The sequence below is a fragment of the Aulostomus chinensis genome, chromosome 10 (assembly GCF_037954235.1).
Source record: "Aulostomus chinensis isolate RoL2024-O1b breed Wild chromosome 10, RoL_Achi_v1.0, whole genome shotgun sequence".
Classification (NCBI taxonomy): domain Eukaryota; kingdom Metazoa; phylum Chordata; class Actinopteri; order Syngnathiformes; family Aulostomidae; genus Aulostomus; species Aulostomus chinensis.
This window is the reverse complement of record NC_141329.1, coordinates 22,189,653-22,205,333: the sequence shown is the minus strand read 5'-3', so window position 1 is coordinate 22,205,333 and position 15,681 is coordinate 22,189,653. Positions and strand designations below refer to the sequence as shown.

At 40.4% G+C, this 15,681-nt stretch overlaps 1 protein-coding gene across 3 annotated transcripts in view; it reads left to right on the top strand.

The window, feature by feature from the left end:
- Positions 1 to 14,224, top strand: part of gab2 (GRB2-associated binding protein 2) — a 33,772-nt gene extending 19,548 nt beyond the window's left edge. For 2 of the 3 annotated variants that reach the window (XM_086216464.1, XM_086216466.1), the window contains exons 3-10: positions 6,653 to 6,881; positions 8,643 to 9,238; positions 9,948 to 10,045; positions 10,227 to 10,506; positions 10,638 to 10,728; positions 10,835 to 10,937; positions 11,069 to 11,191; positions 11,295 to 14,224. In XM_086216464.1, the coding sequence (XP_086072590.1) occupies positions 6,653 to 6,881; positions 8,643 to 9,238; positions 9,948 to 10,045; positions 10,227 to 10,506; positions 10,638 to 10,728; positions 10,835 to 10,937; positions 11,069 to 11,191; positions 11,295 to 11,438 (1,664 nt within the window). In that variant the 3' untranslated portion in view covers positions 11,439 to 14,224. The remainder of the gene's footprint in view (positions 1 to 6,652; positions 6,882 to 8,642; positions 9,239 to 9,947; positions 10,046 to 10,226; positions 10,507 to 10,637; positions 10,729 to 10,834; positions 10,938 to 11,068; positions 11,192 to 11,294) is intronic. The other variant, XM_086216465.1, reaches the window with a different exon arrangement.
- The last annotated feature ends 1,457 nt before the right edge of the window (positions 14,225 to 15,681 follow it).

Genomic DNA, 15,681 nt, shown 5'->3' with positions numbered 1-15,681 from the left:
TTGTTGGCATTGATTTTTTGTTGAATTAATGACACTCCATGGCACTGGAAGGTCAGGTTTCTTCTGCCACGGACCCGTCTTGAGGATGGTTTGCTGCTCCTGCCATCGCCAGGAATTGCACACTACCATTGCCATCATTTGAAGCCTTAATAAGAATGAGAATATATCGGAATGTCATGTATGTCCATGTTCACCAAAATCACAAATTGAAAGGCCTTTTCTTTCTGTAATGAAGAAATCCTGAATTACCTATAATTTTAGATGTAGCGATGCTTTTTTTCTATAGAATACTTTTAACTGATGTTATTGTGAAGAAATGCCGAACAAAAACGTTCAAGATTCGTCAGTGTAGTCTACTTCCTAGTCATTATGGCAATTCTGATCGTATAACACACACGTACACACTGTGTTCCATGTTTTTCTTGCTCTTGTGATATGTGGATGGGCGCTGCTGTTATCAGATACTGATGGCTGGGTGTATGGCGTGTGTCTGCACCAAGGGAGATCCACCCCCAAGCACAATCTAATGAATGGAACATCATCTCGTCAATCACAGGCTTTGTTCTGCTCTCTCCCGGTTGTTTGAACTCAGAGGCAAGGATAATCTCAACTAAGAGATGAGGTTTTTACTTGTCAGCAGTCCCTTTTTCTGTTTTTGTGTTAAATAATTTTGCAGGAAAGGTCCCAGTATGTTGTTTCCTTTTCTCCCCAATTTGTCTGTTTCCTTGGCTACCCCATGGAAAAAAATGAAAATTCTGTGTTGTTTTTCAGTTTAATGTCCTCCTTTACTTGGTGACAAATAAACTCAAAAAAAGTTTTAACTACTAAATCTGCTGAGAGGCAAAGAGGGAAGGAGTTCACAATAAACTCCAGATATGTGAGTTGTTGATTTTACAGCTCTATCTAAATATCGGAATGGCGTGAAATATGTGAGAAGAGAGAAAAGCTAAGATAAATTTAAGGAAAACATTTAATCTACTACTGCAAGAACTATACATTACTTAGTGTATGGCTGCATCCCAAAATGCACAATTTGGCCTGTCATTTAGAATTTGTCATTACTTAAGATATCATTTCCTGAAGATTTTTTTGTTGTTGTTTTGATACTGAATCAAGTCAGTTTTAACAAAATGAAAATTATATTACGTCGCCTTTTTTCTTTTTAGTTTTCAGCTTCTTTACATTTTCACACACTCAAAACTGTTTCATTAGGTGAAAATATAAACCAATTTAAAAAATGTGGTTTAATTACATTTGTCTGTTTCTTTGAGATTTACTCCTGTGGAGTTGATGATGAATTTGGTAGCAAACGACAAGGCATCGTTCAATGCTTGATGATAATATACTAAAGCAATTTGGTCGGTGCTATGAAAGTATGGATACAGAGCCTTAGGTACCATCCAAACATTTTTTTTAAGGAGCACCTATGGAACACCTGAGCCCACTATTGCTGCAGAGAGGATGAAGTGTAGCACCCCACTGTGTACAACAGAACACTGGAAAGAAAGAATTTATGGATTCGCTTTGCTCCAGTGCTAATGATAATGGGCAAAGCTCAGTAGAAAACATCCGCTTCAATTTTAGTGTTCTCTACAGTTTCTTGCACAATGCTTGACCATCACTTTGAAGTTAAAATGACAAAGAAATGCTGGGGGGAAATCATATCAGCTGTTGCTAACTAATGTCGCTGTTGGTAGGCAGGCAAAATGGATGGCAGGCAAAATAAATGCCCTAAACCTCAATGAGCGGGACAAGAGATTCCCACGGAGACAACCTGGAAGCACCCAACTATTTGCATAATGTTGTAGAAAAAATTAATTGGATTTTCACATGAGAACATTTTTACTCATGTTATGGGTAAAATAAAAATCTATTAAAATATAATTCTGCTCAACAATTGAGTGCTGCTTCAGTTTTAGAGTATTTACTTCAAAATACATACTTGCTTGAACATGCGTTACCATTTCTGCATTTTCTTTCTTTATCCGCAGTGTATGTTGGTAAACCTCAGGGAGTAAAGATTACAAAAAGTAGTTGTATGTTTAGTCATGTTTGTGTCTTTAAGCTGCTTGACTGTGGATAGTCAACCATGCTGACTGGCAGCTGCCAATCAGCTGACAGTAACATGCAAGCTACATGTTTGCTAATTTGGAGTATTTGAGTATTTTTCCCTTACAACTTTTTTTGAGCAGTTCAATTGGTGTAGCTGGAGCTACAGTATATACCTGTTCTTATCTTGGAAGCAGCTGGAGTCCTATCTGTTTTCTGTCATACAAAGAGCTCTCCCCACTCTGTCTCACTTTTGTACATTCATAGTAATTCTTAGGCTAATAGTGGTATCATAGATAAAAGTGTGGTTGCAGAGCTGCCTCCTGTGTACACAAGATAATCCATGTAACTGTTTGATGCAGATGGAGTTTATATGTGCAGCTGGGTACTGATCTACTGTACGGCGGCAGGGGTACAGTGTTTGCATGGAGCACATTTTTCTTTTTATTAGTGAGGCAGTTACTACTGCTGCTTTTATACTCATATGGTCAGGCTTGATTTATTATGTATTAACAATGCCATTGAAAATGGTCTTTTTCTTTACAGTATAAGTACGGTGAACATTTTAATCTTTCTTTATTCTTTTAGAAAATTATATGAGATGTAAATAGTTCACCAGTGAACATTTGATTTCCAACACAAGCTGATAATCAAAAGGGAATTTAACTGTATTGTTATGTTGCAATGTTGAATTTGCTTGGATATTTATCAAACATACACATGTATGTATACATGTATTAAATGCTGAAAGTTCAAATGTAAAAAAATGATCATGGACTAGGTGTTTTTTAGGTTTTCTCCCTAAAAGATACCGTGGGTTTAATACATCACTTGCGTACAGTGATCAGCTTTTAACAGTACCAGTAAACCTGTGGAAGATAATAGGGTTTCATCCATTATTAATTTACTGTTCATTTGCTTGTACACAACTTTGTCTCAACAGGGCGGTCAGGTGCAGATCGCTCTGTGAGTCCATAGCAGACGTGCTTGTCTTTTCTGTTTGTGAACTTCACTAAATCTACATTCTTTCAGCAAATTAACAAGGGATTTTTAGGTAGTGATAGCCTCAAAGCCACCTCTCAACCTCCACTGTGAATTTTCTTGACTTTTCACCTGTGTTAACTCAACTGTTCCACAGCTATCTCATTTATCCCCTCTCTGCCTTGAAGAAATAAGGTTAGCACTTAAAATGAGGTGCAGCAGTGAAGTTCAGCCAAACAAACCAGACAAGCTCGAGTATTTCAGGTGATTGATCAGTCCAGCATTTTTAGGCAAATTGATGTTGCAGTGTGGTCAAAAGGGTGGTGCTCACATGATGCTGTAGAACTGGCGGGCACAGGGGGAGTAATGTGATCAGGGAAAGCTTCTGTGTGTCTGCTCTGCTTAATAGTCTTCTGAGCTGTTTTCTTGCAAGAATGAAACAGCCATGTCACTTTATTCAGTTTGGACTCACTGTAGCAGAGCAGAAGATGCCATTTCACTCCTTTTTGCAGAGTGTCATGCTCCCTTAGTGCTAACAGATCTCCTCATATCACCCATGTCTGCTGCAGCTACCATCTCCTTTTTTATGTTATGTCATGTATAGCTCCCAACCCCCCAAGCCTCACATGCAAATGGCTCCTGCAATATGGCCTCCTGGGACATTATGTTGCTATAAAGAACCACTGGTCTGGCAGCAAGTAATATGTCTACATGCTTCGGGCCATACAGCCAGGGCTCCTTTTCACTTTTAGCTGGATTAAGTAAGAAGGCATAGGCCTTTCTCAAGGACACTTTGTGTGTGTGTGTGTGTGTGTGTGTGGGGGGGGGGGGGGGGGGTCAGATGTATACCCTGACCATTGTGTCACAAGATGTCTCCCCCACCACCACCACCAGGCCACCATGGAGAACTTGGAGGTTAATTTGCAGTGCTGTCGCCGTTTCACCCCAGAGGTTGTATTTTGAAGTGCAATCTCATTTGAAACCATTAAGTTAATTGCATTTTTCTACTTCTCGCAGTGAAGGCAGTTTTGTAGCCTGTGTCCTATGTGGAATATTTAAAGGATGATTGCATTCCTAATAACAGCATGCATCTGTTGTATTGAGAGAATTCAAATACTTCCTCCCTCTCCTCCATTCTCCCACCCCTTTGATTAAATTTGCTTGGTCAGAAATATTTCTATTTATATATCTGATTTCAGATTAGATTATCATATGTCTTCCTCAAATTCTGGCTAGACTCCGAGGAAATGAGGACCCTACAAAGACATCCTTGTCCAGCACTGTTCTAATTTTGGCCCCCTGAGACCAGCAGCCGGCTTCTATTAGATTATGCTCAAAGAGCAGATGAGACAGTAGGTGATGTATTAAAGAGCCTAATTGGAAAATTGCTCATGAACTTAGACACCCTTTGACCTGAAATAGATGCACATGTTGTTTCCCAACCTTTTAGTACATTGCTGTTAGTCTCATGTTTGTGTCCCACAGAGGAATGTCATGGGAAGAACTACGTCTCCTTTAACTGCTCAGTTTGATGTTTCAGTTAAGTTTTAGAGAAAACTATTTCTGGTTATGACATGAGGCTTGTTGAATTATAACTGGCCTTTATTTTACATGGGCATGTAGCCCCTGGTTTTATGACATTTTTGGTAAGATTTATTTGAATAGATTATTTCTCAATTCAGGTGTCGCGGTACAAAGAAATATTACCCAAAACACCTTGAGGAAGGGTTCATTTTTTTTTTTTTTTTTCTGCTATTTTCTCCTCTGCTGTGTTGTGGCTTGACTGACTTGCTGGAATTGCATCCCAGTGGTAACATACATCATCAGACCCATTAGTGTCAATGATGAGCTGTGTAGCCTATTCCACCAGCAGACAGGAGCAGTCATCTTTCATCTTATTCTGATTCTAAGAGTCATGTGCCGCAGTTAATCAAAAATCATTTAGGTCACGCAGAATTGGATTCTCCTGTGAACCCATGCTCCATATAAATTAATAAGGTAACATTTCACCTTATAGTGTGTGATGTATTGTGATCAAACCTGCTTGTGTTTTTCCATGTAGCTCTCCAGTCTGACGTGGGGGAGGTTCTGTCTTTCTGCAACGGATCAATATATCTACCCATGTTAGTGGACCTAGTACTCACTGCACTGGATGAAAGCTTTTACAAAGCTTTTTGTGGGGAAAGGAGATGATGCCTAATCAGCCAAGGGAGAGTGGAATCACTCAGAACAATGGTGTAATTGAGGATCACTGGGGGAAGTCCTTGCATGTGTGGCTGTGGGCTGGGCATCTCACTGATGTCCACTGGACCGGACACCCCACAACAGAGGCGTTTTTCCCCTCAGGCATGGCTGTGACCTCATTCAGCCAAGTGGGAACCAGAATACCCCCACCCTCCGCACAACCCACATTCATATGTGCATGCTCACACAGTACATTAGTGTGTGTTTTCTGTCTGTGGTCCCTCTGTATGATTAGCTCATATCATGACTCAGAACATTAGCCTATTCTTAAAGAGCAGTTTGACCCCTAAGAGGCTTTGTGAAGGTTCCGTAGAGGAGGAAGGGAAGAGCGGGAGAAAATGTGTTTGGGTCTGTTAGACAATCCAGATTTAGTTGATTAATAGCTTAGATGTTGAGAATGAATCAGTGTTCAAGTAATTTATCTAGCAAAATGTCACAAAATCACTGGCTTGACATAAAATAAGATTTTCTGCTTCTTTCTGTGTTATATCATAGTAAATACATATATCTGGGGTTTTAAACTGTTGGTGGAACAATACAAACCTTTTTTGCTTGTACTATGGGTAAATGGTGCATTTTTTCCACAATATTTCATGGAATACTTTTATTTTTGTCATAAGAATTGGACCATGCAAACTCAAGCACTCGTTCTACAGTGTGAGAGAGGTTAGTTTCAGGAAAATATGATTGGTAGAGTTTTTTCTTCTCTCCCTCAGCTAGTCTTGCACACAGCACCACAGGTCGATGGATCACTGGGCTGCCCACTCTCTACTCCTACAGCTCAGTGTGTGCCTCCTCATTTTGGCCTATTGCCCAGTCTATTTGTAGCATCCCCATCATAGATTTATGTTGTCCTTTTAGCCTCTCAATGTAGACATCTTGGCTGTTGCATAGTGAAAGCAAAACTGTAAGGGTGTTGTTCACACAGTCCTGCTGTGCAAAAAAAATGAACAGCTCAGTAAAATCAAACAAAGTGCATTTGCTGTGGTCAAAAAATGCATCTTTGATTATATGCTGTTAAACCACTGCATCCTGTGGCCCCAAAAAGGCAGAGGGATACCTTTTTCTCATCTCCCTTGAGAGAGATGCCTCTTCTGTATTGATTAGAGAGCAGACTGAAAGCCACTGAATACATGACTTCATGTAAGGGAAGGTTCTGTTAAGGCTTAAAACCCTCAAATGAATTACACACTGTCCTTTGTCTTTAAGTGGAAAATATTTAGTATTACTATGTATTTTAGTATGTCTCTTTAAAGTAGCATCTCTTATCTGGAAAAGACAACTTGCTATTAAATTCCCATGACAGATTAATGTATAGGCTTTGGAAATAGAATGTTTGTGAGTTAAATAATCAATAACTCCAGTCTCCTGTCTGTAGATGGCAGGTTACAACATATGCCCCGTTCCGTTGGAGCAGAAGTCACCGGCACTATGGCTCCTCTGAGTGGGGAACGCAAGACGTCTGCCCCCATCCACTCCAGCCAGCCTGTCCTCTTCACCTTTGATGTGCCTGTGCGCCACTCACACCACAGCTCCCTGTCCAACAGCGCACCCCAGGACTACCTCCTCCTCCATCAGTGCATGAGCAGGAAGACTGAGAGTGCACGGTAAAGGTCATGACCCTCAGGCGTCCTGTGTCAGTTTCCTGTTATCCACCAATGCAGGTCAATGTACAGGTTTATGGCGCTTCCTCAGCATAGAAGCCCCAAAGGGCTGGAACTGTTGTGTGGGGAAGCTGCTTTGTGCATGTGTGTATGTGTGAGATAAACCACTGTGGGCAGAGTGCTATGATGGAGGAAGTGCTATTAAAAAAAATGTGTCATTCTTGCTTTTATTATATAATATTAAATTGAAGTGAATTATCAAAACTGAAAATAGCCACCAAAGAGGACTAGATAATGTTTAAGAAATGTACAGACTTGGCAGTTAAGCCAAAAGACTATAGAATCTATACATTTAAAATGGTCTGATGCCTTTGAAAGACGGAGATGGATATATTCTTTGAATTGATCTCTTTTTCTCTATATATCATCATAAAATTGCCTCAGTATGTGTACTACTAAAGTTCTGGAGTAACTATGTTGACAAGCACAGCGGTATCATTCGAACAAGAGCACCAAGTGTTTACATTAACTACCCCCCCCCCCCCCTTGAGTTTTCAGTTTTCTATTAGCATTCCCCTCAGGTCTTGCTGCCGTCCTGCTAGCTTCCAAGAATCAAAAGGCAGCTTTAATAATAATGCCATTCAGCTGATAGCTGGCACAGTGGATGATCAATGAGGTTGAGGCTGTAATTCATCACTCCTATAGGTTTAGACTCGCCCGGGGAAGAACTGCCCTCTCAGCCACACAATGTGCACATAAATCTGCTGCGTTGGCCTACTGTGAAACACAGGAAATCAAACCACACAATCCATCTCATCAGCTTTATGTAGATATTTCTTCTAGCTTCTGCTCTGTGGGTCTGCTAATTAAGACAGGCATCTGGTGGTGGGATATGATTCATGTCACAGTGAGACTCTGTTGATATGATCAGCAATGGTATGAATTAATCTATATAAAAAGCCCCCATGCAGCCAAAGTGATGGAAAGCAGAATGATGAACAAAATTATTGATTATTTGAAATCCTGACAAGATAGAATAGAGAAATGGCCAAACACTGCCTACCAATTGACAAGAAAATCAAATAGTCAGGGGACACTAATGTCAATATTAATTGTAGTACCATGATGCATTACCCGCCTAAAATGTTGAAAACTAGAGACCTACTGTGTACTGTAGCTGCCACACATGCATAAAGTATCTTCAACAGATCATAATACAGACATAAATTACTATTCACAGATACCTCATCTTTCCAGTGGCCAAACATGTCGGACCATTGCTCCGTTAAATGAATAGACATCTTTAATGGTTCTTCTAGTTGGCACTCAAAGTCAAGTCCTACACAGAACAAATGAGGCATTTCCCTTGGGTGCGTAAGAGAGACCAAAACTGTGGGAAAGTCATAACATTCTTCCTCTCTTAACATGTCAGCTAGAATTGCTGGAAAACATGTAAACATATCAGCTAATCTCGGCTAGTTGAATTTAATGCACATTATGCCATAGTTACATTTAGGTGCACTGGTGTGTTTGTAAATATGCCTTATATATCCCATGCTTTACAGCTGATGTTTTCTGCAGTGCTATGGTGCCATCAAGTGGCTGATTGGGTAATCAGCTCACTGTCATTTAGTAGATGATTGTCAGCCATCTCTTGAGACAGCCTTGAAGCATGAGACGAATATCTGTTTGGAGGGAACCTTTAGGTTTATAGAAAGCATATCAATCAAAGAAGATGTGTGAATATCTTTGTTCATGTTGCAGGAGTGCCAGTTTCTCCCAAGCCACAAGGAGCAATCTGTTCATGAGTAGTGACTCTGCAGTGCAGAAGCTCTCCCATGGCTTTTCCCACTGTTTGAATGGAATGGGTGCGCAGCTACACGGCTTCTACAGCCTGCCCAAGACAGGAAAACATCAGTTACCAGGACATGATGACTCTACTGAAGAGGCCTGTTATGTTCTTCCGCGGAGTTACAATTCTGACACTCTGGCTCCTGGTGGTCAAGGTGAGCAGGAGCTCGAGAACGAGGAAGTATACACCTTCCAAACGCCCTGCAATGCTCTCGCCACCATGCACAGCAATGAGCATCCACCTGACAATTATGACCTTCCTACACCCCCTGGTTCCTTCTACCAAATACCCCGGACATTTGATAAGAATCACAATGCTTTGACTCCCTCCAGCTCTGAATCTTCCTGTGCCCCTCCTCCACGGCCCCCTAAACCTAGCCAGGGATCAGAGGGCCAGTGGGGGAGTCCTCAATCAGTAGGGAGCCAGAATGGAGAGGCAACATGTGCAGTGTCAGTCATTCCACGTAGGAATACTCTACCTGCTGTAGAGAACATCAGGCTGCACAGAGGTATGTGTGCATTCTGTTTATTCCTTTAAACACAGTATGTATCATTATTCAGCTTTTTTCCTTTTTACTAACTGAAGTCATATCTGATCAGTCCATCTTCTTGTGGTATTGCAACAACTTTGCTCCCTCCCTTTCTCTCCCCTTTTCCCTCTTCCGCTATCTTTCATTTTACTGATTTAACCCTAGCAGCTGGGCAGAAACAAAGAGGCCAGTCTAGCAGACAGTGGCCCATTGAGACGCTAATGAAATTCAAGCCATACACCCTGCCCCAGAATGCCTCGGTCCAGGCTGATAAACAATACAATACAAAAAAAAAAAAAAAAAACAACCTCACAGACATAATGCATGACCCCTTAGTATACTGCTTTGTCAAGCTTGTGATCAGGCCTCTTATAGCCAGAGACAATAACTGACCCTTTGACCTTTGTGTAGTTAAAGGCTGTTCATACACCTGTGCTGCAATGACAAATCATAACCTAGTGATGCATTTAATTGCACAACACTCCAACTCTGTTTGTTCTATTACAGCCATGAGTTTACTCCCAGAAATCTAGGGCATTAACTTACTCTGTGTTGCAGGGATTAATGTACAATATCTGAGTCGTGTAGCTGTGGCAGTGTACCTCCTCACGTACGGAGCAGTATTTATTTTTTCTTGAGTTCAAGGGAGCGGGAAAATATTGATTTCTCCCTTTGACACCCTCTGCAGGCTCCTCTTTTGAAACTAACAGCCATCACCATCCCATCCATTTCAACAACTCAGGCCAGTCCGTGGAGTCTGTCAATGATGGGTTCAGCTCCTATCTGGTGAGTCACTCCGCCTTTCACTGCACTCCCTCTCTAGATTTTCAGAGCAAAGTCATAAACTGGAAAGATAGGCAATGCCTTTTCTTATATTTATTCCAATTTACTGTTGTAGTTTTTTTCTACAGTATTGAGCCTAGATTGTCTCCGACAGTCATGCTTCCTTTGTTTTTGCTGACACCAGAGAACCAAAGCCCCTTTGACTCGCTCAGACAGCGGCAACTCTGATGACAACTATGTGCCCATGAATCCTGGCTCCTCACCACTCAGTGCTGCCCAGGCTGACAGTCCTAAGAATATCTACATCCCTATGAGCCCTGGGCCACATCACTTTGATTTCCCAGGATTCTCTGCAACATTACCTGCCCGCAAGGGGAGCAGTGCCTCTTTGTGTCACCGGCCCAGCCGTCTAAGTGATGTCACTCCACCACCCATCAACCGCAACCTCAAACCAAACAGAAAATGTGTGTTTGACATTTCTCTCTAATCTAACTAATCTTTTTTAATCACTGTTTGAGTTTCAAAGTAGTATGCTGTCTTGTATTTAAAATGACACAGATTTTTGTTGACAGTCTACCCTTGTGTTTTTCCACAGCGAAGCCAACACCTCTCGATTTAAAGAACAATGGGTTCATTGATGAACTGCCATTTAAAAGCCCAGTCACCATGTCCTGGACGCGGCCCATGTGAGTCTCATATCAGGCCACTCACATACACAGTTTGATTGTGCAAATTGATGCTGTTTTCTGTCAGAAGGTGGAAGTACTCACAGTCCTATTTACTTCGCTTCAGGGCTGCAATGAACTCCATGTCATCCCAACATTGTCGACCTATCTCCACACAAAGTATCACCAGCACGGACTCTGCAGATAGTGAGGAGAATTATGTTGCTATGGTAAGTCTCAATAGTTGGAGGGGAAATCAGGAAAGCCTGTTGTGTTCTATGTTGTAATGATTCCCTTGTTTGTGTGTAACCTTTATGCGCATCACCCTGTTCACATCAAACCTACCTATTGCTCCCAATAGCAGAACCCAGCGTCTACCTCCCCAGCCTTGAGTGGCACCAGCAGCCCTGCTCTAAGGAAGTGTGGTAATGTGGATTACCTAGCGCTGGACTTCCAACCTGGATCACCCAGCCCACACAGAAAAGTACACAGATAATTTAACCACATTTGCTACAACTTATTTCTACCAAAGAGCAATCTCCCCTTAGGTTAGAGTCTCACCTCCTGCCTTATTTATATTTACACAGCCCTCTACATCCTCTGTGACATCTGATGAGAAGGTGGACTATGTGCAAGTGGACAAGGAGAAAACCCAGGCACTCCAGAGCACCATGCAGGAGTGGACAGATGTGCGGCAGTCTACTGAACCTGCAAAGGGGGTCAAGTCTTGACACTGATACATAAAAAAAAAATAACAAATTCTTAAGTCGAGTATCTCCAGTGTCATTTTTTTTATCGTCACAGTGATCACTGGTTGAGCTTGTTCAAGACTGAAATATTTGGACTAAAAGCCATAACCTGTTCTGTACCTGTTCTTTGAGATGATTATTGCTCAAGTGCACTGCTAACATGGAGGATATCAGGCAAAACAGGTGAAGCATCCTGCCAAAGCTCTTCATGCAGACAGTATATGGACAATTGTTAATGTGTATGAAAAATATCATCTTAACGCATCAATCCATCCTTTTCTGAAGTGTTTCCTCAAAGCTGTCCCACCCAAATGCTCTGCACCAGTTTTTTTTCTTGCCATTTAAAAGACTAGCAGAGACTAATTGGTTGATAACCATATTAAGATACCATGCAAGTATGCTCACTGGTCTCAGGAATGCCAAGATGCGCTCTGATATCGGCATGCAGTCAGACTCTCTTTACACTTCAATCTATCAATTGTGCTGAGTCTTGCAGAAGCAGTGAAGAGATTATTGTCACTGCAGGCAATCATTTCAGCTTAGCAGAGCATGTCTGGTAAGAGGAGGGGGAGAACAATACTGGCTTACAAATGCATAAAGGCCTTTATCAGAAGACCTACGATAAATGTGCAACTGTTTCAATGAAGTATGAGCCCAAACCGTGTTTAAAGGTTGTCAGGCCAAATAACAGGCTAATTATTTCAGTAAAGGTACAAGGTCAGCAGCTTCCAGTTATAGAGGATGAAAACAACAGATGGACTGACTGTATCATTGTAGGATTGACTTCACTTTTTAATTCAGGTAATATTTGAATACACTTTGATGTAAAAGAGCACTGACCAAAAAAATTAATGAGTTGGGGAAGGACATTTTCAAAGATATATTCTCCTTCGCCCTCATTGTCTCTTACTATTTCGACTGACTGTAAATACAAGGTAATTAAAAGAAGAATAGCATACTTGTGTTTTTCAGAATTCAACCATTCACTGAGCCCTGTTTTCATTCTTTGATAGGCCCCACACTACATCTACACCTCCTGAAGAATAAATCTTTTGTGTGTAAATTATTAATAGAATGACATATTTGCAGTGCATCATGTTGACTGTTGGAAATCTGACACACTTGTCTTTGACAAAAAAGGTGCGCTACAATAACTCAATGTTGTGCTACTCTTGCAAAAGAACTTGCCACAATGAAGATTTGCCAGTGATCATGGTCACTTAAAAATAATTTGTATTTGTTTGAATTGCCTTATGTTTTCATTTCAGACAGTAAATTTTGCCTTGGAGAAATTTAAGTATCCTTAATTTTATTACAGGAAGAGCCATAATGTATTGAGGACAACTGAATGATCAAGTCATTCAACTTCAGTCTAGGATTTAATTGTGGGCTGGTACCACTGAATCTCTATTTGGCAATGCAGTGCTAGATGGTAATATTGATAATTTCATTAAGATTTACTTCTTAATGTTTTTCTACCATTTTTACTGCTTTTTGTATTTTTTTTTGTCATTATTTCTTACTGGTAAGTGTAAGCAAGTGGTATTCATATGGAAAGTGTCTGGCTTAATTAAAATAGGTTTATTGTAGTGTGTATCCCCCCCCACTTTTGAGGTTCCATTTATAAAATGGACAGGCTGGCAGTTTTGAGTTGTGCTAGCATGTCCTTCCTGATTGAACTGTGACTCAAAAAGAGGAAACAAGAGGGGGGAGGACTGAAAATAAGCCTGTCTCCCTCTCACTCTTGGAAGTGAAATGGATATGTAATTTATTATCTAAATAGACGTGTTGTAAGCAGACGAGCCGTGTGTGTGTCGTGGTAGATTGTGTTTTTTTAGTATGTTAAATGACAGACTGGGTGATGTGGAGAGCACTGCTCAGATCTACTGTCAGACTGTCACTGGGATGATGTACTGTACTAGTAGAGATACTTTTTTTAACCACTGTTATTGCTACTACTGTAAAGCATTTGCAGATTGCTTGTGTGTTAATTTATTAATTTATTGTGTGTTTTACAGTTGATAGTTGTAAAGAGGTAAAAACAACCAAAACAAGGAAACCTTCTCTCTACTAACATTGATGTATGCAAAATGTCCTGATTTTTTGAAGCAATATGACATATGATGCCATTGTGATGGTTACGTGGTACAGTTCATTAGGGATACAAAGAATACAATACTTTGTTATTCCTGTATAATGATAGACTTAAACTCTGGACATGAAATAAATCAAGAATTGAGCATTTGGTGGAAAAATCCTCCTTTAAATACTAACTTGAAACTGCTTCAAGGCAGACATGACACCGTTACTCATCTCTCCACCATGTTACTAATTGGTTCTGTGATGCTCTCAAGCTGAATGTCTGCTGCCCTCTGTTGTGCAGCACAGCCCCTGCAACCATTAGCTTGTATTAAATATTAAACAACAAGCTGTCATGACCATGGTCAATGGATCCACCCACATGGCTTTTTGAAAGTTGATACACATGCCAGTAGTTATTGACTGAAATATTGAATAGCCAGTATTTATGCCATGTAAAAATCCCCAGTCGAGACATTTAAAGATATAAAACTGCTTTCTCTATAAATTATAGTGTGCATTTCAAATGTAATATACAACTTAAACTTTATTACTTATTAAAAGGATGTTGTTGTGTTCATCTTCCAGGAAAGAGCAATGACTAATTTGTAATTTCCTGGGAAGAATATAAAATCATGACCAATAAGCTAAACGTGTATGAGTCAGCCCCTATGAAAAGATTAGTCAACTATTGATTAAGTGAGGCAGCTAAAAATAAAATGTGTGAAGAAAAGAACATTCTTTTTTTTGTGTCTTGGAGATTTGACTTCCTTTGTCTGGATAACCGCAAAACAGATTTTTTTTAACATGTTTATTAATCTCCCCCTGCTTTGTGAAGTAGCATATTGGCAAAACATTTGTATCACATAATAGGAGGGTCTCAGGATTTTAACTCTCAAGTACTCATTTTTTCCTGAGAGAAATATAGGCTTTGTGAACATAGTTTTTACATGTTTTGTCGTCCCCCCCCCCCGGACACGTTTATACAGATGGCACCAATTAGTAAATAATTAAAACACAAAGACATAAAAAGAATGAAATAATAAAGTAATATCATCAACACAATAGAAGTACAACAAGCAAAACAAATCATATGTTTAAGTTTCAGAAAACAAATGAGAAAAGCATTTCCATTGTTGAAAGCAGTCACAACACAATACAAGAGATCTTTAAGAATATTTTTAAATTAATTATTTGTTCATAATTTATTATACAGATAGTAAAAAAAAATTTGAAAATGTGTATACATATTTCTTTGCCAGTTGAGTGGTCAAGTTTAAAGTTTTATCCTTATGAAAAGTTTTCAGGGTGTAAGCAGCAGTGAAATACTGCTCGTTTTTGGTAGCGTCCCCTGAAAGTCCTTGAGGACCCCTTGAGGACCCCCGGGCCCCACTTAAAGAAGTCTTTTTTTAAAGGTCTAAGAAATAATTTGCAATGTTTAGAAGGAGTGTTCCAAGTACTGAATTCCAAAAGGGTGTAGCTTGTAAGCAGTCACTGATCAGGTGGCCAAATTAATCAAGAGTGGAGGTTAATCGGATACTCTAAATTGACCGTAGGCGTGGCTGTGAATGTGAATGGTTGTCTGTATGTGTTGGCCCTGCAATGGACTGGCGACCTGTCCAGGGTGAACACCGCCTCTCGCCTGAAAACCGCTGGGATAAGCGGAAGAAAATGGATGGATGGATGGATGGGTGGGTGTAGCTCCAGAGTCAACAGGTTTTTGGCTGCCAAGGCCACGCTGTCCATCTCTCCCTGCAAAACCTCTAAGTTAGGCTGCTAAAGTCCTAGATTTTATTGAATTCAACAGAGTGGCATTGCCAGTCGGCTTATTGAAGGACTGATTTCCTCTGCAGCTCTCTGAGAGGTGATATTCTTCCAATGTGTTTTTTTTTTAGTCTAGATGCTTCACTTTCTTCAGGGATAACAATGCACCTGTCTCTGTGAATGTCAGTGTAATTGCCTGTCTGTACAGTTGTAAACCTTGCACTGTGCTGGGATACATTTGAAGACAAGTCCACAATCAGCATGACCTGAAACAGAGCAGGTGATAAATGAGTGACAGTATTTTCTGTCTGTGGGGGGGCTGTAATAAAAGCAACACTGAAAAAAAGTTTGTTATGCACACATCAGGTAAGAAATCTCTCCA